Source organism: Prunus mume, linkage group LG3 (assembly GCF_029339155.1).
Source record: "Prunus mume cultivar Tortuosa linkage group LG3, ASM2933915v1, whole genome shotgun sequence".
NCBI lineage: Eukaryota > Viridiplantae > Streptophyta > Magnoliopsida > Rosales > Rosaceae > Prunus > Prunus mume.
Window position 1 is genome coordinate 7,238,391 of NC_142700.1, and position 24,817 is coordinate 7,263,207.

Genomic DNA, 24,817 nt, shown 5'->3' on the forward strand with positions numbered 1-24,817 from the left:
GAAAAAAGAAGCGAAAATATATTGACAACAAGTCCTTTACCGATCCTTCATGTGGATCATAATTTTCGTAGCCTCTTCCCTTGCTTTTTTCTCCACCACATTCCTTGAGAAATCCCTTAAATGTTGCAACATTTCGGCAATTGTTGCTTCGTCCAACTCAAAATCGGCAACTACAGTTGAAAACTCTGATATAGCAACTTCAGTTTCACGATTAAGAAGTTTTCTTATTGAAGCCCAACTGTCTTTTCCACCAGTTTCAAGTAGAGTCTTTACTAGTCCAGTTAAAGATGCAGACAGTTGTTGCTGAAAATTTAAAGGTTATTTTCGTTGAGAAATTTGAGTAACAGCAAATTATCGACCTAGCTTTGAAAGTATTCTCAGTCATATAATAACCAAGATTTTAATAGATTATCGTAACATTACCTCATAGTTGACATTCAATTCTGACAACTTTGCACTACAAACGGATGATGCATGTGCATCTATATCACGTTGAAGTTTTTCGCGAACTCTTGAAGCATCCCAATTAGCTTGTATTACGGCAGCATCTGAAAGGAGAAACATGTTAAGCAGTACTAATAACAAAGGTTCTGTTTGGTGGACAAGCATGTTAATTACCTGCACATCCTTTGTCAAACTCAAGCGTGGAAGAGTGAGTACAGATACGAACATATGTAGCAAATCCTCTTCCTTTGTTTAATGATTGATCCAGCCTCACTTTAAAATCTTCAAGCGCTTTGGAACGTACATGTCCCAACATGTTCGTGTATGCAGGGTAAACAAACTGGAAAATTAAGAGCAAAGCGAGATTAGAAGTATGATAATTTGCATCAGTACGTGGCGCTGCTATGAATCCTCAAATCAAGCTCACCGAATCCAACCCACCGTTTAATCAGTTGGGTTTAAAGACAATATGAACTATAAACATCAGGCAATGCTACTTTCGATTATTACATAACAAGCAAGCTCCACTTGTCAATTCAGTTTCTCAGAGTGATCTTTGTCTCTTTAAGGTTTTGGTAACTAATTAGATGGAGTCATGCTTCGGGAATGATGTTTTGGTGCACATTATAGAACTTTTTGATAGGGGGTCTGAGGGAGAAAGTTTAGGCTGCCAATTGGCTTAATTATCATGCCCTTCATTTTGAGATTAGGGACACGAGTATTGTGGTATTGAAAATAATTTGGAGGCTTCTAAAACTTAAAAACCACTACTAATCACGACCTCCTTATTTCCAAGGATTGTCTGAGCAACTGAAAACCTAACTAAAATCTCTGCTAAATTAGAGAGACGAAGAGAGTAGCCATACATCCAGTGCTTTTGACTCCAAAAGTTGTCGTTTTGCGTTTCTTGCACCTCCGTCAAAGTAGATGGCCTCTATGTCATATCTATGATGCACAAGCAAGATCAAGACATACAAAATAAGGTCAGAACTTGAAAGCACAAAAGCCCATACAACACTAACAATTAAACTTCCAGTGTATAGAAAACGCACACTCAAATAATTGCAGACATATACACGTTTAAAAATCTATCACCTTGGAAACGCTACTTGGTGCTTGCTAGGTAACATATGAAAAATGCCTTCAAAACTATTTGAATATGTGGTCAATCCAATTGACAATGCAAAACTAATATAAGGTAATAGTAGATATATGATCTTGAAAGCGGTTTATGGATAATAAATGATTTTGTTCCTACTTTGGCTAGGAAGAGCGTCGGGCCATAAGTATTAATGCCTAGTCCCCACGTTTAGTATGGTTCCTTAGAACTTTGAGTGGATAAACTTTAGGAAAAGTTTTATTTTTTGACATAATTATTTCCACCTGGTGGAATACAAAACACGGAGCCCTTACATAGGGAGTATTTTTCCTCACCACTTTAACCCAAGGTATATGATCACCACCCTTCTCAACACTTGACACGTGTCTATAAACATAACCATGGTTACATAAATCAAAGTAAAAGTCAACCATTGTTAGACTTATGGACACATGTCAAGTATTAAGAATAGTGGTCAGCATATATCTTGGGTTAAAGTGGTGAGCAAAAATATTTCCTCTTACATAAGGATATATGTTTGGTTCATTAGAACAAACAAGAGAGAAAAAACCTTTTGGCGACCAACACATTTCGTCGCCAGGCTGTCACAAGACTCATGGCGAAAGTAACAGGCGAGGAAAATTGATTTTCGTCGGAAACACCTTTAAGCAACCAAATCGTTTCGACGCCCTTCAAAAAGATTTTGTCGCCAATCTGTTGGTTGAAGTCTTAACCCATGCCTAAATCTGACGAAATTTTTGGAACGAAATTACAAAAGTTCCTCGCTAATAACCCCAGTGGGTGACCAAAGTTGTGTTGGTGGCCAAACATTTGGTAGCAAAAAGAAGTTTTTTCTTGTAGTAGGCACAACGATATAAATAGTGTGGAATGACTACTTTAGAGAGAGAGAGAGAGAGCGAGAGAGAGAGAGAGAGAGAGAGACAATATAATCAAATCACCTGAAACTACTACAACTAGAGGGGGGAAAAAAGAATTTTAAAGCATATTATTAGTGCACACACTTCCTCACATCTTATGCCACCAATTTACACAAATACAATTGTTATTGAATAATAAGAACACTACAAATAAATAAATAAAAAAGGAGCAAAGTAACAATACTTCACTGGCATATGGTCTTCCAAATCTCTTACAATGAAACAAATGAAGAGCAATATATTTCATAAGTTAAAAACAAAAGTGGTGTAGAGTACATAAATTCCGTCTAAAGAGAAAAGAAAGGATACATAGTGTTTCTTCTCCTACTTAGATGTTCTAACAAATCCCTCTCCTTTCATCGTTTAATTATAAGAATATCACAAACACAGACAGTTCACCTTTGGAATTTTAAACTAACATATTAAACAAGGGTGAAACTTACTTAGAAAGATAGGTGCCTAGAATGGAGCTGAGCCTTTTACCAAAACCTTGTACAGGACCAGTTTGGACAGCTTCTTTCAATGCCAACCAACCCTAATTCATGTTCATCCAAGAAATGACCAATTAAACCTTCCTGATATTATACAAGCATCTCAAAAATGGAGATAAATGAGTACATACCTCATCATATATCAATTGATTGAATATCTGGTTTGCAATCTCTTCACACCGAACAGTAGCAACCATAACCTAATTAAATCATCAACAGTATATGTTCTATGCATATGAGAAGTGAAGACCACAAATTATTTTCTAAAGGAAAGAAAAGAAACTAAGAAACCTTGTGAGCGGGAAGATCCAGGTCCTTGTTCTCTTTGATTACTTTCCAAATCTGTTGTGCACTAAAGGAAAATCCTGAGGCAGGGACAAGACCCCTTCTATCACCAGCAAACCCCCCTGGAGAAATAGAATGGGACAACCGCTGCCTCAGTTCAGTAACCTGCAGGATACAGGCCATAACCCGTAAGTATCATAGTAAACTTTTACAATGAATGAATTTACTTAGGAAAGATAAGAACTGTGTTTTCCCTGATAGGAAGGACGTCTATCAATTCTTCATATATTATTAATGTATATATACAACCCTGCAGTGGATGCTACCACACGCGTGAATTAATAAACATATGCAACCCTTCTGATAGTAGAGAGGTTACCTCCTCCTTAAACTTCTCCTTCTCTTCATAACTAGACAAAACAACTACTTCTTCCTTCACGTCAACGAATGTTGTTATCAATGTCAAAAAGAACACAAGCTCTAATGAAAACATTAAAAAGAACACAAGCTGTCAGAGAGTAGAGAAGGATATAAGAGATCTCACACTAAAGAAATCACTGAAGCGGGTACTTTTATAGGCGTGGAGCTTCGGAACTCCATTCCATATCTGCAGAATTTACAATATCTGAGAGATACGAAGAAAACAACTAAGGTATAAAAACGACATAGTGCTGAAGACAAAATTACCTCCTCTAGCGCTTTACCGAGTAATACATTCAGTATAAATTTCCTCGAACCAGGGTGCCAATGTTGAAACGGGGTCTAAAGTACAAACAGCCACAAACAAGGAAAATTTAATATGGAACAAGAAAATTATAGTGGACAACATAATCCGTTAATAAGCTCGAAAAGTATGCCCCAGACCTTTGAACTATCGTGTATTACAAACAGTAATGTCGTTTTACGGGGGATGCCAAAGCGCATCACGACCTATATAAATTCGAAACCAGAATTTCAATAACCGACATTCAATGCTGGATAGACAGTAGAGATATAGACATGGTTCTAGAGTACCTGAAAAAATGTTTCAAGAAAAGGTTTGTCTTGCCCGTCAAGAGACCTATATATATAATCCAATCTCCAATTAATATCTTAAATTAATTTCAAAATACATGTATACGTGTAATATCATATTGACTTGATTTCCTGATAAAAAGTCATGTTTCAAGTAAAGGTTTGTCTTTTCCCTTTCTCCTTTTCCCTCTCACCACGCTGTTCTCTTTCTTTCTCTTCCTCGAGAGCTAAAAATCCAGAACCAATTGCTCCAGGTCGAACACCCAATCCAAGAAAATATTAAGCACAACTCTCTCCTTCTGAACCCATAAAATTCCTAAACCTTTTTCTATCTCCACCCTCTTTCTCTTTAGCCTCTGTTTTTTTTAACAGTGAAAGTTGGTAATTGCTCAAGGAAAAGACAATCGGAAAATGAAAAGATTAAAACTGGGTTTTGCTTAATCAGAATTTTTTTTCATTATTTTTCGCCTCAACCAAACATAGATCTTTTTTTATTCGGTTTTTTTATTGAACGAGGGGCAAAAACTCCAACACAACCATATAACTTATTATTTATGAAAAAAACAAATCGAGCGCCAACATTGTTACCAAAAGGGGTGGATTCCTTGTTTTATTATTTGTTGGTAGAAGAATCAATTTCTAGAAGATGGAATCTGAGAAAGAAGATGGGATCAATGCTGGATTTTTGTTCTTGTGGTGGATAGCCTAGTTAGTATAAATACGGAATGAGAAAAGTCAGAATAACATACACACGTGTTTTGTCTGGTAAAACTTTCGCAAGATACAACAGTAACGTTCGTCCACTATATAAGATTTTAAAATAATTTATTTAAAGCTTTTAATATATATTATTTTTATTCAATAATATGTGAAAAACATGGGTATAATACATGAATTTTGTCTGTATTATTCAAAATTTTGTAAAAACGAGTGTATTAAAATGAAAAATATGTATATACGTGTATTGTACATTTGCTTTTTAAAAAAACGTATATTTTACCGAGTCATTAAGACATGTACGAGCAACAGAAATATTATGAAAATATATCTACGGAAGTGATACGAGTATTAAACAGGAAGAGAAACGAAAGGGCAGAAGTAGGTGAGAAAATTCATGCATTAATTGTGTGAGAGGGTAAAACAGGAAAATAATTATTTTTGTTGATTTTATATGTTCTTGAAATTCTATCACCACGTGGCATGCAACAAAGGGAGCTAGTTATAGTCGCATGAAGCATACCTCTAACATAGTTACACTTTCAATTATGAGTATATTTTCATTTTGATAGTATGTGTTTTTCGTTTGCATTTAATATGTATTTTCTGTTAAAGCTTATTGAAAATTAGTTAATAGAGCTATGAACAAGCATACATATGATATGATTGATATGATTTAATGTATATTTTAGCTAGCCCACCTTTTAAACATTTCCTGCCTCGTCAACTGTGATTCAGGACCATTAATTATGGGTGCATAATTTGAATAGCCTTTGCTGTATTCATGAAAGGCAAAGTCCTAATTAAACACTCAATAAGCAATAATGATATCAAAAGCTTGTTTCCAAGGATTATAGATGTTGAAACTAATTTCAAACCAACTTTATCTTGCTAAAACAAACTACGCGAAGTAAGCTTACATATTTATCAGCACAATGTCTGAAACTGCCAGAGCAAATAGGGTGCTTTGCTTCTTGAATGTATCATCCTGGAAGATAATATAATTGCAGGAAGCACAAACAGCGATTAAATCTGATTTTTAAAAAGTGGGGTTTTAACAAAAAGCTGATTACCTGGCCTCTATCCCTGCCATCAGTACCCTCCAAATCCATGGCAATCGTGCAAGGCTCAATGCCAACACACTTGGCTATCCATATACCCTTCGTAGTTTGGCTCCTGAAGTAAACAGATACACACATATACAGCACCTAATCGAAAAACAAAAATATAAAATTGAGTACATGATCAACTGAAAAGCTCTGAAACTAACCTTCCACTGTTTGCATTCATCTCCTTAAACTTAGTAGTGAACAGATGGTTCTGTAAAGCGCTCTTCCCTGTGATTTCATAGGCAATTAATTGCGCCATATTGCTCAAGCTCAATCAATTAAATTGATTAAAGTAAAAAGCTTCATTTTAATTACCGCTGCTCTGAGGACCCACGATGGCTACAACACCATAGGAGACTCCACACTCAGCAAGCTTCACTTCCTTGACGAACCTCTGGAGCCCATCAGCATTAAACTTACCATCTCCATAGATGAGTTCCGTGGCGCAGTAATCTTCCTCCATAAATACAATACTCTCTCAAAATCTCCAACTCTGAGAGCCCAAATATGGCAGCCTTCAAGCCTCCAACTTTCAAGCACCGACTTATACAAACTTGAAGAGCAGGACGACCCAGATTCTATGCTTCCTTTGAAACTCAAGCATTATTCTTCTGAGTAAGTAAAGCTTCTTGCTTTTTGACAAAAAAGAAAGAAAGAAAAAAAAAGAGAAGTGAAGCTTCTTGCTTGAAGAGCAAATAAACAGAGTAAAAATGTAGACAGAGGAACTGGAGTTAGGATTCGCCACCTAACTCTTCTCTCTCTCTCTCTCTCTCTCTCTCTCTCTCTACTCTACACTGAAAGCTTCGTGTTTACTACCTTATAATTAATATAACTATTTTTTATTTTAAACTTTTTTTTGGTCGAGCATGGATGTTCATATTAGTAATTTTAATATAGTAGTAAAACAAAGGAATTACTTTTGTGAAAAGGTACTGTTGATGCATGCATGATTAAAAGAATTTAATAAATAAAAGTTTTGACATGTTGATTAATGCTAGCTAGCTAATTTAATCTTGCAAGTCTGCTTAAACAAATATGGGAAAAAATAAATTTTAATTTTAATATAAGAATTTAAAAAGAAGGATGGTTAGTCTTTATTAAATTAATTTAGACGGTATTTCTACATGAATGCAACTCAAACCGCGTTAGTTAATCCTCTCGAAGTTGGAAATTATGTCATGGGAGGGAAGTGTACATTTTACTTTTTTATGCTTCGAAAAAAAGGCTTTTTCAAATTTTATTCTTGGTTTATTTGTTTACAGCCACATGAAGTCTTGTTGGTAGCAGGACGACCCATATTCTATGCTTCCTTTGAACTCAAGCCTTCTATTCTTCTGAGTAACTAAAGCTTCTTGCTTGAAGAGCAAACAGAGTAAATAAAAAAAATTGATAATCTGTTCTTTTGATGAATATTATTGTTTGCTGGGCGAATATACAATCTTGTAGCTGCAGACCTAAGAAACCCTAACCGCCTATTTGCTCTCCTCGCAAGAAAAAGAGAGAGCGACCCATATGTTGGGCAAGCTATGCCTTAATGTACCATGTACGTACATCTAGGTGCATGTTTTATCTTCTCATCCCCTTTCTTCTCCTTTCCTCCATTCACTACCTTCTTTGTTGTTTTGTTTTGTCATGCGGAAACAGTCGCCTTAAAACGATGTTGTCGTCATGAAATAGTTGTCATCTTTTGACCTACACATATAAGGAAGATCTTAGGTTTGTGTTGGGTTTGCGATAGCCGTTATTGCCCTATGTCTCTCTTTCGGCTGCTCTGGAGGATGTGAAGCACTACTCTTTCATCTGTTCAAGTCTAATAATTCTCATGAACTCTTTAAAAGTTTGTTGTGGTTTGTCTTATCTTTAGGTTGTTTTATTTCTATTTTGCTTTGGCTTTCAATACAAATTTTTTGTTGATGTGGTTGCACGGCTCATCTGGATTGCAAGTTTGAGTACATGTGCTTCTAGTTGCTTAATTAGGGATTTTAAAGTCATCTTTGGATTGTCCCTAATTCTCTCTAGATCAATTAAACATGTTGATGTGTTTTGGTGACTCCACAAGATTTACCCGTATTAGACACAACGTTACTTTATACTTTTGTTTGTTTGTCAATAAAAAAACTTTCGTTTATTCTAAAAAAGATGCAACAAATATGACCACTGTTTCATTTGAAGAGAAAAGGAACAGTATGGACAAGCAAGTTGGGAATTCCAAATAATTAAACAATGTGCACAAACTTAGTACTCTGAACGGCCATAATTACTTTAAAAGGAGCATACATTGGTTGAAACCATGAACGACCATCACCATAATAACCCACGGAGGAGGCAACCAGTTGTTACTCCGCTTGTAAGCCTCCTAAGAATACAAAAGCAAACAGAATTATATACATTACGTTTGCAGGATTGGATTGAGCTTCTAAACATAAAGATAGGTTGAAAATATTAGCATGCCGGGTTTTCTTTGTAGAAAAACAAGAATACATAAACTTGCCGTTACTAAGTCAAGAGTTTGCTCATTTTCCAATATTAAGTGTTTCGTTTCCGGAACTTCATATAAACAAGGTTTCTTTTTTCACTACTAATCCAATCTACATGAATAAGAACTCCATCCCAAATGTCATGCACAATGCACACATCATATTTCAAAGTTTCTACGACTACTTGCCCATTGCATTTCCAAGTACATACATCACTAGTTAGATCTCCGTAATTCAAATCCATACAAAAGAAGTTACAAAATATACCTGCGCTAAAATAGCTTCAGTGACACTAAACTCAGTCTCTGTTTTGAACTCTTCCCACAAGGACTTGCACTGCACCGGAGTAATTAAGGTATCTTTTGAAGAAACCTAGTTCAGAGTTAACCCTTAATAAGAAACCAGTTTGATGATAGAAAACTTATACAAATGAACCAAAACCCATAAAATGGTACCTCTTCCCAAGTGCTTGAGGCAAGAGGGTATGCAGAAGCTCCTATTCTCCTATCTTGTGAAGATGAAACAGTAACAGTTCCATCCATCAGAGAAGAAAAGATAACTTTTTCAATATTATCTGGCTTCTCATCCAAGCGGATGGCAGCCATGATTGACAAAAGTTTCAAAGCCTGCAAGAAATATATAATAAAAGACATTAAAATATCACTTTAACACAAAAAGACAGACAATATTCGTTCACAAACGTTCCCAATGATTACTGCAGAGCGAGCATCCTTGGTAATACTTCCGATGTCTTCTTTCTCAGTCCAAACCCGAGGCATTGAATCGCTGTCACAATTGAAGACTCTGAAAAACCTGAGAAATGTTAACATGATGATAAGCAACCAAAATGACAAGGAAAAAAGAAGAGAAAATATATCGACAACAAGTCCTCTACCGATCCTTCATGTGGATCATAATTTTTGTAGCCTCTTCTCTTGCAACTTTCTCCACCACATTCCTTGAGTAATCCCTTAAATGTTGCAACATTTTGGCAATTGTTTCTTTGTCCAACTCAAAATCAGAAATTGCAGTTGAAAACTTTGATATTGCAACTTCAGTTTCACGATTAAGTAGTTTTCTTATTGAACCCCAAGTGTCTTTTCCACCAGTTTCAAGTAGAGCCTCTACTGGTCCAGTTAAATATGCAGACAGTTGTCTCTGCAAAATTCAAGGTTATTTTGTTTAAGAAATTTGAGTAACAACATATTATCAACATAACTTCAAAAATATTCTACTTTAATAGATTATTATAAGATTACCTCATAGTTGACATTCAATTCTGACAACTTTGCACTACAAACGGATGATGCATGTGCATTTATATCACGTTGAAGTTTTTTGCGAACTCTTGAAGCATCCCAATTAGCTTGTTGTATGGCAGCATCTGAAAGGAGAAACATGTTAAGTAGTACTAATAACAAAGGTTCTGTTTGGTGGACAAAGATGTTAATTACCTGCACATCCTTTGTCAAACTCAAGCATAGAAGACTGAGTACAGGTACAAACAGATAAAGTAAATCCTTCTCCTTTGTTTAACGATTGTTCCAGCCTCACTTTAAAATCTTCAAGCGCTTTAGAATGTAGATGTCCCAGCATGGTCGTGTATGCAGGGTAAACGAACTGGAAAATTAAGAGTAAAGGGAGATTTAAACTAAAATAAGCATGATAACTGACATTAGTGGCTATTTCATATTCTCAAAACCCACCACACTAAATCCAACCCACCCTTTAATAAGTTCAGATTTAAAGACAATCTGAACTATAAACATCAGGCAATGCTACTTTCAAGTGTTACATAACAAGGAAACTCCATTTGACAATTCAAGTTCTCAGTGTGAGATTTGTCAATCTAAGCTTTTGGTAACTAATTAGAAGAAGTCCTGCTTCGTTAATGATGTTTTTCTGCACATTTTACAACTTTTTGATAGGGCTACCTGAGGGAGAAAGTTTAGGTAGCCAATTTTCATTATCATGCCTTTCATTTTGAGATGGGTCCCGAGACACGAGTGAGTAATGTGGTATCGAAAATGATTTGGAGACTTCTAAAACTTAAAAACCACTACTAATCACGACCTCCTTATTTCCAAAGACTGTCTAAGCAACTGAAAACCTAACTAAAATCTCTGTTAAATTAGAAAGACGAAGAGAGTAGCCATACATCCAATGCTTTTGACTCCAACAGTTGTCGTTTTGAGTTCCTTGCACCTTCGTCAAAGTACATGGCCTCTATGTCATATCTACGATGCACAAGCAGGATCAAGACATACAAAATAAAGTCTGAACTAGGAACAATACAAGCCCATACAGCACTAACAATAAAAACTTTAATAATGCATAGAAAGCACACATACAAATAAGCAGACACATAAACATTTAAGAATCTGTTCACAAGGAAACACTAGGTACTTGCTAGTTTTAGTGGTTAGACAAAAAAAAAGTGGACATAGTACGTAGCATGCAAAAAAATGAATTGAAACCTATTTGAATAAGTGGTCAATCCAACAGACAATGTAAAACTACTATGACTCTATGGTAATAGTAGATATATGGGCTCTAATAGCATATGATTCATTTTAGAAACATAAAATGGACATACCCTATACTTAACTAGTATTTGGTTTTCCAAATCTCCTTTTTTAACAATGAAACAAATGATGAACAATACTTCATAAGTTTTTTTTTAAAAGAAAAGATTAAACAAAAAAAAAATTGGTGCAAAGTACAATGCTAGCTAAAGGGAAGAAGAAAGGAAACATAGTTTTTCTTCTTCTGCTTAGATGTTCCACCAAATCCCCCTCTCATAATTTAATTGTACGAAAATCATGAACATAGATAGTTACAACCACTCCTTGTTCATTTTTGGAATTTTGAACTCACATATTTAAACCAGAGTGAAACTTACTTAGAAAGATAGGTGCTTAAAATGGAGCTGAGCCTTTTACCAAAACCTTGTATGGGGCCAATTTGGACAGCTTCTCCCAATGCCAACCAATCCTAAATCATGTTCATTCAAGGTATGAACAGTAAAACCTCCTCGATCATATTAAGTATAAGCATCTAAAAAAAGGGAGATAAATGAGTACATACCTCATCGAAGATCAACCGACTGAATTTCTGGTTGGCTATCTCTTCACACCGAACAGTAGCAGCCATAACCTAATTAAATCATTAATAGAATTACTTATGTATATGTTCTATGCATATGAGAAGCAAAGTTTGAAAACGCTAAGGCCTAAGCAGAGGCGTTTTACCTCCCGTGAGAAACCTGAGATGTAAGCTTTTTATGCCTTTCAAGGCGTACTAAAAATATGTGAAAAATACCATAAAAAATAATATAGTTAAAAAAATAATAAATATTCATTTAGAAGGAAAAACACCAAACAAGACTTAGCTCATTTTTCAATATTAAGGACCTACTTGGGAGTGCATCTAGAAGGGCTAAAAGTGCTTCTGACAGTGTTTGGCAAAAAGTTTAGAAGCACTTTAAGTGCTTTTCCAGGAAGCACTTGGAATTTTTATTTAAAAGTGCTTGTGAGCAGAAGTACTTCCTAGAGAAGCAGTTCCAAACAAGACGTAAGTGTTTCCTTATGTTCTAGAACCTCATATATATACGATGTTTCTTTTATTTTCACTACTAACCAAATCCAATCAACATCAATAAGAACTTGGTCCCAAATGTCATACACAATGCACACATCCTATTCCCAAGTTTATACTACTAGTTGCCGTTGCATTTGCAAGAAAATACACCAATATTTCATATCTCTAAAATTTAAATCCATGCAAGGGTTTTAGGAAAAACAAAATCCATTTATTCTTGAAGGAGCACTGCTTAAATGACAATGAAAACATACTGAAGTTAAGTGTAAGGTAAAAGAAGTTATAAAATGTACATGTGCTGAAATAGCTTGAGTAACACTATCCTCAGTCTCTGCTATGAACTGCTCTCCAGAAGGACTGCACTGCACTGGAGTAATTAAGGTATTCTTTGAAGAAACCTAGTTCAAATTTAACCTTTAATAAGGAACCAGTTTGATCAAATAAAAAGTTTACAGATAATGTAAGACACATTAAATGGTACCTCTTCCCAACTGCTTGAGGCGAGAGGGTCTACAGAAGCTCCGATTTCTTTATCTTGTGAAGATGAAACAACTCCATCCATTAGAGAAGAAAATAGAACTTTTTCAATATTATCTGGCTTCTCATCCAAGCGGATGGCAGCCATGACAGACAAAAGCTTCATAGACTGCAAGAAAGATAGAATAAAATAAAGAGATATTTAGTCATATACTCATTCTTAGCCCTAAAACTATAAATAAAACGTAAACCATTTAATTTCTATAAACAAACCCAAAAAAACCCAAAAAATGAAAGTTGGCCCTATTGAATTTAATTTTGATTATTAAATTACTTTGATGCCCTATTGAGTATTTTGGGCTTTTTTATGAGGTTTTGGGGTTGGATTTGTTTTAAGAAATTAATGGCAGTTTTGTAATTTAAAAGAAGTTAAAAGCCTTTTTATTATGTTGTAAATGGGCTTTGGGTGTGTTTCTAAAGTCCATTTCATATAGTTTTTTTTTAAATATAATTTGGGCTCCTATATTGGGTATAATAGTGAATCTCCCTAAAATAAACTAAAATAAAACATTAACACAAACAGATAGATAACTATTCTTCCATAAAAGTTCCCAATGATTACCGTAGAGCGAGCATCCTTCGTAATACTTCTAATTTCTTCGTTACCAGTCCAAACCCGAAGCATTGAATCACTGTCATAATTGAAGACTGTGGAAAACCTGAGACATTTTAACAAAAATGATAAGCAATCAAAATGACAATGAAGAAAGAAGCGAAAATATATTGACAACAAGTCATTTACCGATCCTTCATGTGGATCATAATTTTCGTAGCCTCTTCCCTTGCTTTTTTCTCAACCACATTCCTTGAGTAATCCCTTAAATGTTGCAACATTTCGGCAATTGTTGCTTTGTCCAACTCAAAATAGGCAACTACAGTTGAAAACTCTGATATTGCAACTTCAGTTTCATGATTAAGAAGTTTTCTTATTGAAGCCCAAGTGTCTTTTCCACCAGTTTCAAGTAGAGTCTTTACTGGTCTAGTTAAAGATGCAGACAGTTGTTTCTGAAAATTTAAAGGTTATTTTCGTTGAGAAATTTGAGTAACAACAAATTATCAACATAACTTTAAAACTATTCTGAGTCATATAATAACCAACACCTTAATAGATTATCATAACATTACCTCATAGTTGACATTCAATTCTGACAACTTTGCACTACAAATGGATGATGCATGTGCATCTATATCACGTTGAAGTTTTTCACGAACTCTTGAAGCATCCCAATTAGCTTGTTGTACGGCAGCATCTAAAAGGAGAAACATGTTAAGTAGTACTAATAACAAAGGTTCTGTGTGGTGTGGACAAGCATGTTAATTACCTGCACATCCTTTGTCAAACTCAAGCATGGAAGAGTGAGTACAAATACGAACATATGAAGCAAATCCTCTTCCTTCGTTTAACGATTGCTCCAGCCTCACTTTAAAATCTTCAAGCGCTTTAGAACGGACATGTCCCAACATGGTCATGTATGCAGTGTAAACAAACTGGAAAATTAAGAGCAAAGCGAGATTAGAAGTATGATAATTTGCATCAGTATGTGTCGCTGCTATGCATCCTCAGAATCAAGCACACCAAATCCAACCCACCGTTTAATCAGTTTGGGTTTAAAGACAATATGAATTATAAACATCAGGCAATGCTACTTTCGATTATTACATAACAAGCAAGCTCCATTTGTCAATTCAGTTTCTCATAGTGATCTTTCTCACTTTAAGGTATTGGTAACATATTAGATGGAGTCATGCTTCGGGAGTGATGTTTTGTTGCACATTATAGAACTTTTTGATAAAGGACCTGGGAGACAGTTTAGGTTGGCAATCCACTTAATTATCATGCCCTTAATTTTGAGATTGGGGACACGAGTAATGTGGTATTGAAAATAATTTGGAGGCTTCTAGAACTTAAAAACCACTACTAATCATGACCTCCTTATTTCCAAGGATTTTCTAAGCAACTGAAAACCTAACTAAAATCTCTGTTAAATCAGAGAGACGAAGAGAGTAGCCATACATCCAATGCTTTTGACTCCAACAATTGTCGTTTTGAGTTCCTGGCACCTTCGTCAAAGTAGATGGCCTCTATGTCATATCTATGATGCACAAGCAAGATCAAGACATACAAATAAAGTCAGAACTAGAAACAATACAAGCCCATAAAACACTAACAATAAAAGCTTCAATAATGCATAGAAAGCACACACACAAATAAGCAAACACATACGCATTTAAGAATTTGTTCACAAGGAAACACTACGTACTTGCTCGTTTTAGTGGTTAGGCAAAAAACAGTGGACATAGCACGTAGCATGCGAAAAAATGAATTGAAACCTATTTGAATAAATGGTCAATCCAACAGACAATGTAAAACTACTATGATTCTATGGTAATAGTAGATGTATGGGCTCTAATAGTGTAACATCCCACATCGACCAATGGAGAGGAGGTGATGTGCCTTATATGTACATGCCCGCCTCCATCTAGCACGAGGCTCACTGGCTTCGAAGTCAAAGAAACTCCGAGGTTAAGCGAGTTAGGGCTAGAGCAATCCTAGGATGAGTGATCCACTGGGAAATTGCTCGTGAGCTCCCAAAAACAAAATCGTAAGGGCAGAGAGGGGTGCCCAAAGCGGACAATATCGTGCTATGGTGGAGTCGATCCCAGGATGTGACAATTTGGTATCAGAGCCACTCTGCCGTGTGGTGCGAGTGTGCCGACGAGGATGTCGGGCCCTTAAGGGGGGTGGATTGTAACATCTCACATCAACCAACGGAGACCAACTGAAAAGTTGCTCGTGAGTTCCCAAAAACAAAACCGTGAGGGTAGAGATGCGGGCCCAAAGAGGACAATATTGTGCTACGGCGGAGTCGATCCTAGGATGTGATAATTTGGTATCAAAGCCACCCTGTCGTGTGGTACGAGGGTGCCGACGAGGACGTCGGGCCCTTAAGGGAGCGGATTGTAACATCTCACATCGACCAACAGAGAGGGGGTGATGTGCCTTATATGTACACGCCTGCCTCATCTAGCACTAGGCCTTTTGGGAGCTCACTGGCTTCGGAGTCAAAGGAACTATGAAGTTAAGCGAGTTAGGGCTAGAGCAATCCTAGGATGAGTGACCCATTGGGAAGTTGCTCGTGAGCTCCTAAAAAAAAAACCATGAGAGCAGAGAGGGGGGCCCAAAGCAGACAATATCGTGCTACGGCGGAGTCGATCCTGGGATATGACAAATAGCATATGATTCATTTTAGAAACATAAAATGGACATACCCTATACTTAACTGGTATTTGGTTTTCCAAATCTTTTTTTTTTTTTACAATGAAACAAATGATGAACAATACTTCATAAGTTTTTTCTTAAAGAACAAGATTAAACAAAACAACATTGGTGCAAAGTACAATGTTGGCTAAAGGGAAAAAGAAAGGAAACATAGTTTTTCTTCTTCTACTTAGATGTTCCACCAAATCCCCCTCCTTTCATAATTTAATTTATACAAAAATCATGAACATGGATAGTTACAAACACTCCCTGTTCATTTTTGGAATTTTGAACTCACATATTTAAACTAAAGTGAAACTTACTTAGAAATATAGGTGCTTAAAATGGAGCTGAGCCTTTTACCAAAACCTTGTACGGGGCCAATTTGGACAGCTTCTCCCAATGCCAACCAATCCTAAATCATGTTCATCCAAGGAATGAATAATAAAACCTTCTCGATCATATTAAGTATAAGCATCTAAAAAAAAGGAGATAAATGAGTACATACCTCATCAAAGATCAACTGACTGAATTTCTGGTTGGCTATCTCTTCACACTGAGCAATAGCAGCCATAACCTAATTAAATCAGTAACAAATAATCAATTTTCATTAGAAGGAAAAGCACCAAACATGACTGAGCTCATTTTTCAATATTAAGGACCTACTTGGGAGTGCATCTAAAAGGGCTAAAAGTGCTTGTTTGGCAAAAAGTTTAGAGGCACTTTAAGTGCTTTTTCAGGAAGCACTTGGAACTTTTAGTTAAAAGCGCTTTTGAGCATAAATACTTCCTAGAGAAGCAGTCCCAAACAAGACGTAAGTGTTTCCATATGTTCCATAACCTCATATATATATATATATATATATATACACGATGTTTCTGTTATTTTCACTACTAACCAAATCCAATCAACATCAATAAGAACTTCGTCCCAAATGTCATACACAATGCACACATTCTATTCCCAAGTTTATACTAGTTACCGTTGCAATTGCAAGAAAATACACCAATATTTCATATCTCCAATATTTAAATCCATGCAAGAGTTTTAGGAAAAACAAAATCCATTTATTCTTGAAGGAGCACTGCTTAAGTGACAATGAAAACATACTGAAGTTAAGCGTAAGGTACGAGAAGTTACAAAACATACATGTGTTGAAATAGCTTGAGTGACACTATTATCAGTCTCTGCTATGAACTGTCTCCACAAGGACTGGCATTGAACTGGAGTTATTAAGGTATTCTTTGAAGAAACCTAGTTCAAAGTTAACCTCTAATAAGGAACCTGTTTGATCAGATAAAAAGTTTACAGATAACGCAAAACACAATAAATGGTACCCCTTCCCAATTGCTTGAGGCAATAAGGTCTGCAGAAGCTCTGATTCCCCTATCTTGTAAAGATGAAACAGTAACAGCTCCATCCAATAGAGAAGAAAAGAGAACTTTTTCAATATTTTCTGGCTTCTCATCCAAGCGGATGGCTGCCATGACGGACAAAAGCTTCATAGACTGTAAGAAAGATAGAAGAAAATAAACTAAAATAACACTTTAACACAAACAGACAAATAACTACTCTTCCATAAAAGTTCCCAATAATTACTGCAAAGCGAGCATCCTTGGTAATACTTCTAATGTCTTCTTTCCCAGTCCAAACCCGAAGCATTGAATCACTGTCATAATTGAAGACTATGGAAAACCTGAGAATTTTAACAGAAATGATAAGCAGTGAAAATGACAACAAAGAAAGAAGTGAAAATATATTGACACAAGTCCTTTACCGATCCTTCATGTGGATCATAATTTTCGTAGCCTCTTCCCTTGCTTTTTTCTCAACCACATTCCTTGAGTAATCCCTTAAATGTTGCAACATTTTGGCAATGGTTGCTTTGTCCAACTCAAAATCGGCAACTACAGTTGAAAACTCTGATATTGCAACTTCAGCTTCACGATTAAGAAGTTTTCTTATTGAAGCCCAAGTGTCTTTTCCACCATTTTCAAGTAGAGTCTTTACTGGTCCAGTTAAAGATGCAGACAGTTGTTTCTGAAAATTTAAAGGTTATTTTCGTTGAGAAGTTTGAGTAACCACAAATTATCGACATAACTTTAAAAGTATTCTGAGTCATATAATAACCAACACTTTAATAGATTATCATAACATTACCTCATAGTTGACATTCAATTCTGACAACTTTGCACTACAAATGGATGATGCATGTGCATCTATATCACGTTGAAGTTTTTCACGAACTCTTGAAGCATCCCAATTAGCTTGTTGTACGGCAGCATCTGAAAGGAGAAATATGTTAAGTAGTACTAATAACAAAGGTTCTGTGTGGTGTGGACAAGCATGTTAATTACCTGTACATCCTTTGTCAAACTCAAGCATGGAAGAGTGAGTACAGATATGAACGTATGAAGCAAATCCTCTTCCTTCGTTTAACGATTGCTCCAGCCTCACTTTAAAATCTTCAAGCGCTTTAGAATGGACATGTCCCAACATGGTCATGTATGCAGGGTAAACAAACTGGAAAATTAAGAGCAAAGCGAGATTAGAAGTATAATAATTTGCATCAGTATGTGTCGCTGCTATGCATACCATTTAATCAGTTTGGCTTTAAAGACAATATGAATTATAAACATCAGGCAATGCTACTTTCGATTATTACATAACCAGCAAGCTCCATTTGTCAATTCAGTTTCTCAGAGTGATCTTTGTCACTTTAAGGTATTGGTAACATATTAGATGGAGTCATGCTTCGGGAGTGATGTTTTGTTGCACATTATAGAACTTTTTGATAGGGGACCTGGGAGAAAGTTTAGGTTGCCAATCCACTTAATTATCGTGCCCTTAATTTTGAGATTGGGGACACGAGTAATGTGGTATTGAAAATAATTTGGAGGCTTCTAAAACTTAAAAACCACTACTAATCATGACCTCCTTATTTCCAAGGATTGTCTAAGCAACTGAAGACCTAACTAAAATCTCTGTTAAATCAGAGAGACGAAGAGAGTAGCCATACATCCAATGCTTTTGACTCCAACAGTTGTCGTTTTGAGTACCATGCACCGTCAAAGTTGAGGGCCTCTCTGTCATATCTATGATGCACAAGCAAGATCAAGACATACAAATAAGGTCAGAACTGGAAAGAACAAACGCCCATACAACACTAACAATAAAACTTCCAACGCATAGAAAACGCACACACAAATAATATCAGACACATTCACGTTTAATAATCTGTCACCGCGGAAACGCTATGTGGTACTTGCTAGGTAACATATGAAAAATGCATTCAAACCTATTTGAATAAGTGGTCAATCCAATTGAAAATGTAAAACTACTATAAGGTAATAGTAGATATATGGGCTCTAATAGGATCTGATACTGATATTTCAGAAGTATAAAACAAAAATACACTAATTCAACATTTCGACTATTATATACAGTACAATGGTTTCATTTTAACATACTACCTAAAACTACAGACAAAAAGCATTATAAAAAAAATACAGATAAAAGGATTATTTGAAAGCAGTTTATGGATAATAAAAGATTTTGTTCCTACTTTGACAAGGAAGAGTGTCCGGCCATAAGTATTAATCCCTAGTCTCCGCATAAGCATTAATCCCTAGTCTCCGCGTTTAGTATGGTTCCTGAGAACGTTGAGTGGATAAACTTTAGGAAAAGGAGTATTTTTGCATTGAGAGTATTTTTCCTACCTAATAAGTGGAATACAAAACACGGAGCCCTTATATAGGGAGTATTTTTGCTCACCACTTTAACCCAAGGTGTATGATCACCACCCTTCTCAACACTTGACATGTGTCTATAAGCATAACCATGGTTACATAAATCAAAGTAAAAAGTCAACCATTGTTATGCTTATGGACACATGTCAAGTATTAAGAATGGTGTTCAACATATACCTTGGGTTAAAGTAGTGAGCAAAAATATTTCCTCTTACATAGGGATATATGTTTGGTTCATTAGAACAAACAAGAAAGAAAAAAACTTTTTGGGGACAAACACATTTCGTCACTAAAAGACCACATTTTGTCGCTACGCTGTCGCTGAAGACTCATGGCCGAAAGTTACAGGCGAGGAAAATTTATTTTCGTTGCAAAAACCTTTAAGCAACCAAATCCTTTCGACGCCCTTCAGAAAGATTTTGTCACCAATCTGTTGGTTGAAGTCTTAAACTAACAAATTTAAACAAGAGAGAAACTTACTTATAAATATAGGTGCTTAGAATGGAGCTGAGCCTTTTACCAAAATCTTGTACAGGACCAGTTTGGACAGCTTCTTTCAATGCCAACCAACCCTAATTCATGTTCATCCAAGAAATGACCAATAAAACCATCCTGATATATTATGCTTACAAGCATCTAAAAAATGGAGATAAATGAGTACATACCTCATCATATATCAATTGATTGAATATCTGGTTTGCAATCTCTTCACACCGAACAGTAGCAACCATAACCTAATTAAATCATCAACAGTATATGTTCTATGCATATGAGAAGTGAAGACCACAAATTATTTTCTAACGGAAAGAAAAGAAACTAAGAAACCTTGTGAGCGGGAAGATCCACGTCCTTGTTGTCTTTGATTACTTTCCAAATCTGTTGTGCACTAAAGGAAAATCCTGAGGCAGGGACAAGACCCCTTCTATAATCACCAAACCACCCACCTGGAGAAATAGAATGGGACAACCGCTGCCTCAGTTGAACAACCTGCAGGATACAGGACATAACCCGTAAGTATCATACTAAACTTTTACAATGAATGAATTTGCTTAGAAAATATAAGAACTGTGTTTTCCCTGATAGGAAGGACGTCTATCAATTCTTCATATATTATTAATGTATATATACAACCCTGCAGTGGATGCTACCACACGCGTGAATTAATAAACATATACAACCCTTCTGATAGTAGAGAGGTTACCTCCTCCTTAAACTTCTCCTTCTCTTCATAGCTAGACAAAACAACTACTTCTTCCTTCACGTCAAAGAATGTTGTTATCAATGTCAACAAGAACACAAGCTCCAATGAAGACATTAAAAAGAACACAAGCTGTCAGAGAGTAGAGAAGGATATAAGAGATCTCACACTAAAGAAATCACTGAAGCGGGTACTTTTATAGGCTTGGATCTTCGGAACTCCATTCCATATCTGCAGAATTTACAATATCTGAGAGATACGAAGAAAACAACTGAGGTATAAAAACAACATAGTGCTGAAGACAAAATTACCTCCTCTAGTGCTATACTGAATAATAGATTCAGTATAAATTTCCTCGAACCAGGGTGCCAATGTTGAAACGGCGGCTAAAGTACAAACAGCCACAAACAAGGAAAATTTAATATGGAACAAGAAAATTATACGAGGACAACATAATCCGTTAATAAGCTCAAAAAGTATGCCCCAGACCTTTGAATTATCGTGTATAACAAACAGTAACGTCTTTTTATGGGGGATGCCAAAGCGCATCACGACCTATATACATTCGAAACCAGAATTTCAATAACCGACATTCAATGCTGGATAGACAGTAGAGATATAGACATGGTTCTAGAGTACCTGAAAAAATGTTTCAAGAAAAGGTTTTTCTTGCCTGTCAAGAGACCTATATATATAATCCAACATCTCCAATTAATATCTTAAATTAATTTCAAAATACAAGTATACGTGTAATATCATATTGACTTGATTTCCTGATAAAAAGTCATGTTTGCAAGTAAAGGCTTGTCTTTTTCCTTTCTCCTTTTCTCTCTCACCACGCTGTTCTCTTTCTTTCTCTTCTTCGAGGGCCAAAAATCCAGAACCAGTTGCTCCAGATCGAACGCCCAATCCAAGAAAATATTGAGGACAACTCTCTCTTTCTAAACCCATAAAATTCCTAAACCTTTTTCTATCTCCACCCTCTTTCTCTTTAGCCTCTGTTTTTTTTAACAGTGAAAGTTGGTAATTGCTCAAGTAAAAAACAATCGGAAAATGAAAAGATTAAAACTGGGTTTTGCTTATTCAGATTTTTTTTTTTTTTTCATTATTTTTCGCCTCAACCAAACATAGATCTTTTTTTATTCGGTTTTTTTCTGAACCAGGGGCAAAAACTCCAACACGACCGTATAATTTATTATTTATGAAAAAACAAATCGAGCGCCAACAGTTTCCAAAAGGAGTGGACTCCCTGTTTTATTATTTGTTGGTAGAAGAATCAATTTCTAGAAGATGGAATCTGAGAAAGAAGATGGGATCGATGCTGGATTTTGTTTTTGTGGTGGATAGCCTAGTTAGTAAAATACGAAACGAGAAAAGTAAGAATAACATATACACGTGTTTTGTTCGGTAAAACTTTCGCAAGATACAACTGTAAAGTTCATCCACTATATAATATTTTAATATAATTTATTTAAAGCTTTTAATATATATTATTTTTATTCAATAATATGTGAAAAATATGGGTATAATACATGATTTTTGTCTGTATTATTCAAAATTTTGTAAAAACAAGTATATTAAAGTGAAAAATATATATACGTGTATTGTACATTTTCTGTTAAAATAAACGTGTATTTTACCGAGTCATTAAGACATGTACGGAAAACGGAAGTATCATGAAAATATACATATGGAAGTGATACGAGTATTAAAAGAGAAGAGAAATGAAAGTGCAAAAGTAGGTGAGAAAATTCATGCATTAATTGTGTGAGAGGGTAAAACGGGAAAATAATTTTTTTTTGTTGATTTTATATGTTCTTGAAATTCTATCCCCACGTGGCATGCAACAAAAGGAGCTAGTTATAGTCTCATGAAGCACACCACTAACATAGTTACACTTTCAATTATGAGTATATTTTCATTTTGATAGTATGTGTTTTTCGATTGCATTTAATATGTATTTTATGTTAAAGCTTATTGAAAATTAGTTAGTAGAGCTATGAACAAGCATGCATATGATATGATTGATATGATTTAATGTATATTTTAGCTAGCCCACCATTTGAACATTTCCTGCCTCCTCAGCTGTGATAGACCACCGTTAATTATGGATGCATATGTTGAATAGCCTTTGCTGTATTCATGAAAGGCAAAGTCTTAATTAAACACTCAATAAGCAATAATGATATCAAAAGCTTCTTTCCAAGGATTATAGATGTTGAAAACCAATTTCAAACCAACTTTGTCTTGCTAAAACAAACTACGCAAAGTAAGCTTACATATTTATCAGCACAATGTCTGAAACTGCCAGAGCAAATAGGGTGCTTTGCTTCTTGAATGTATCATCCTGGAAGATAACATAATTGCAGGAAGCACAAAGAGCGATTAAATCTGATTTTAAAAAAACGGGGTTTTAGCGAAAAGCTGATTACCTGGCCTCTCTCCCTGCCATCAGTACCCTCCAAATCCATGGCAATCGTGCAAGGCTCAATGCCAACACACTTGGCTATCCATATACCCTTCGTAGTTTGGCTCCTGAAGTAAATAGATACACACATATATAGCACCTATTCTAAAAACAAAAAAAGAAAATTGAGTATATGATCAACTGTAAAGCTCAGAAACTAACCTTCTACTGTTTGCAAATTGAGTAGTGAACAGATGGTTCTGTAAAGCGCTCTTCCCTGTGATTTCATAGGCAATTAATTGCGCCATATTGCTCAAGCTCAATCAATTAAATTGATTAAAGTAAAAAAGCTTCATTTTATTTACCGCTGCTCTGAGGACCCACGATGGCTACAACACCATAGGAGACTCCACACTCAGCAAGCTTCACTTCCTTGACGAACCTGTCGAGCCCAACAGCATTAAACTTACCAGCTCTATAGATGAGTTGCGTGGCGCAGCAATCTTCCTCCATCAATACAATACTCTCTCAAAATCTCCAACTCTGAGAGCCCAAATATGGCAGCCTTCAAGCCTCCAACTTTCAAGCACCGATTTATACAAACTTGAAGAGCAGGACGACCCAGATTCTATGCTTCCTTTGAAACTCAAGCATTATTCTTCTGAGTAAGTAAAGCTTCTCGCTTTTTGACAAAAAAGAAAGAAGAAAAAAAAAAGAGAAGTGAAGCTTCTTGCTTGAAGAGCAAATAAACAGAGTAAATGAACGGGAGGGAAGTGTACATTTTACTTTTTAATGCTTCGAAAAAAAAGCTTTTTCAAATTTTATTCTTGGTTTATTTGTTTACAGCCACATGAAGTCTTGTTGGTAGCCGGACGACCCATATTCTATGCTTCCTTTGAACTCAAGCCTTCTTATTCTTCTGAGTAAGTAAATCTTCTTGCTTGAAGAGCAAACAGAGTAAATAAAAAAATTGATAATCTGTTCTTTTGATGAGTATGATTGTTTGCTGGGCGAATACAATCTTGCAGCTGCAGACCCAAGTAATCCTAACCACCTATTTGCTCTCGCAAGAAAACGAGAGAGTGACCATTATGTTGTGCAAGCTATGCCTTAATGTACCATGTATGTACATCTAGGTGCATGTTTTATCTCCTCATCCCCTTTCTTCTCCTTCCCTCCATTCCCCACCTTCTTTGTTCTTTTGTTTTGTGATGCGGAAGCAGTCGCCTTAATAGTCATCATCTTTTGACCCACACATATAAGGAAGATGTCAGGTTGTGTCAAGTTTGCGATAGCCGTTATGGCCCTATGTCTCTCTTTGGGCTGCTCTGGAGGATGTGAACGCTACTCTTTCGTCTGTTCAAGTCTAATAATTCTCATGAACTCTTTAAAAAAAAATTGTGGTTTGTCTTATCTTTAGTTTGTTTTATTTCTATTTAGCTTTGGCTTTCGATGTTGTTGATGTGGTTGCACAGCTCATCTGTATTGCAGGT

General features: G+C 35.8%; 2 protein-coding genes across 2 annotated transcripts; both read right to left on the minus strand.

Moving 5' to 3' along the window:
- Nucleotides 1-36: 36 nt before the first annotated feature.
- On the minus strand, nucleotides 37-6,622 carry LOC103325403 (protein ROOT HAIR DEFECTIVE 3 homolog 2-like). The gene is made up of 17 exons (XM_089048660.1): nucleotides 6,413-6,622; nucleotides 6,259-6,325; nucleotides 6,062-6,164; nucleotides 5,909-5,976; nucleotides 5,690-5,764; nucleotides 4,272-4,317; nucleotides 4,122-4,187; nucleotides 3,945-4,019; nucleotides 3,802-3,864; nucleotides 3,637-3,690; nucleotides 3,264-3,422; nucleotides 3,104-3,172; nucleotides 2,925-3,016; nucleotides 1,311-1,389; nucleotides 619-784; nucleotides 424-548; nucleotides 37-303 (listed from the first exon to the last, which is right to left on the minus strand). Exons 1-17 carry the CDS (start codon nucleotides 6,558-6,560, stop codon nucleotides 37-39), a joined length of 1,722 nt encoding a protein of 573 aa, XP_088904786.1. The 5' UTR covers nucleotides 6,561-6,622.
- A 1,615-nt stretch (nucleotides 6,623-8,237) lies between these two features.
- Nucleotides 8,238-24,677, minus strand: LOC103325404 (uncharacterized). Its single transcript, XM_008227558.2, has 39 exons — nucleotides 23,690-24,677; nucleotides 23,547-23,601; nucleotides 23,350-23,452; nucleotides 23,197-23,264; nucleotides 22,977-23,051; nucleotides 21,557-21,602; nucleotides 21,407-21,472; nucleotides 21,229-21,303; nucleotides 21,086-21,148; nucleotides 20,921-20,974; nucleotides 20,545-20,706; nucleotides 20,385-20,453; nucleotides 20,200-20,291; nucleotides 18,990-19,065; nucleotides 18,328-18,493; nucleotides 18,131-18,255; nucleotides 17,748-18,010; nucleotides 17,570-17,666; nucleotides 17,308-17,478; nucleotides 17,120-17,224; nucleotides 16,479-16,547; nucleotides 16,294-16,385; nucleotides 14,726-14,804; nucleotides 14,034-14,199; nucleotides 13,837-13,961; nucleotides 13,454-13,716; nucleotides 13,274-13,370; nucleotides 12,656-12,820; nucleotides 12,468-12,572; nucleotides 11,662-11,730; nucleotides 11,477-11,568; nucleotides 10,733-10,811; nucleotides 10,029-10,194; nucleotides 9,834-9,958; nucleotides 9,470-9,732; nucleotides 9,291-9,387; nucleotides 9,030-9,200; nucleotides 8,842-8,946; nucleotides 8,238-8,453 (listed from the first exon to the last, which is right to left on the minus strand). The coding sequence occupies exons 1-39, from the start codon at nucleotides 23,835-23,837 to the stop codon at nucleotides 8,355-8,357; spliced, it is 4,506 nt and encodes a 1,501-aa protein (XP_008225780.2). The 5' UTR covers nucleotides 23,838-24,677; the 3' UTR covers nucleotides 8,238-8,354.
- Between the last annotated feature and the right edge of the window lie 140 nt (nucleotides 24,678-24,817).

Coding starts and splice junctions, on each gene's coding strand:
- LOC103325403 (XM_089048660.1), bottom strand. CDS start 6,560: ATGGAGGAAGATTACTGCGCCACGGAACTCATCTATGGAGATGGTAAG. Junction 6,326..6,412: donor CGTGGGTCCTCAGAGCAGCG/GTAATTAAAATG, acceptor ATGAAATCACAG/GGAAGAGCGCTTTACAGAAC. Junction 549..618: donor GTTTGACAAAGGATGTGCAG/GTAATTAACATG, acceptor TTCTCCTTTCAG/ATGCTGCCGTAATACAAGCT.
- LOC103325404 (XM_008227558.2), bottom strand. CDS start 23,837: ATGGAGGAAGATTGCTGCGCCACGCAACTCATCTATAGAGCTGGTAAG. Junction 23,602..23,689: donor CGTGGGTCCTCAGAGCAGCG/GTAAATAAAATG, acceptor ATGAAATCACAG/GGAAGAGCGCTTTACAGAAC. Junction 19,066..20,199: donor CTAAGCACCTATATTTATAA/GTAAGTTTCTCT, acceptor TGTGCATCATAG/ATATGACAGAGAGGCCCTCA.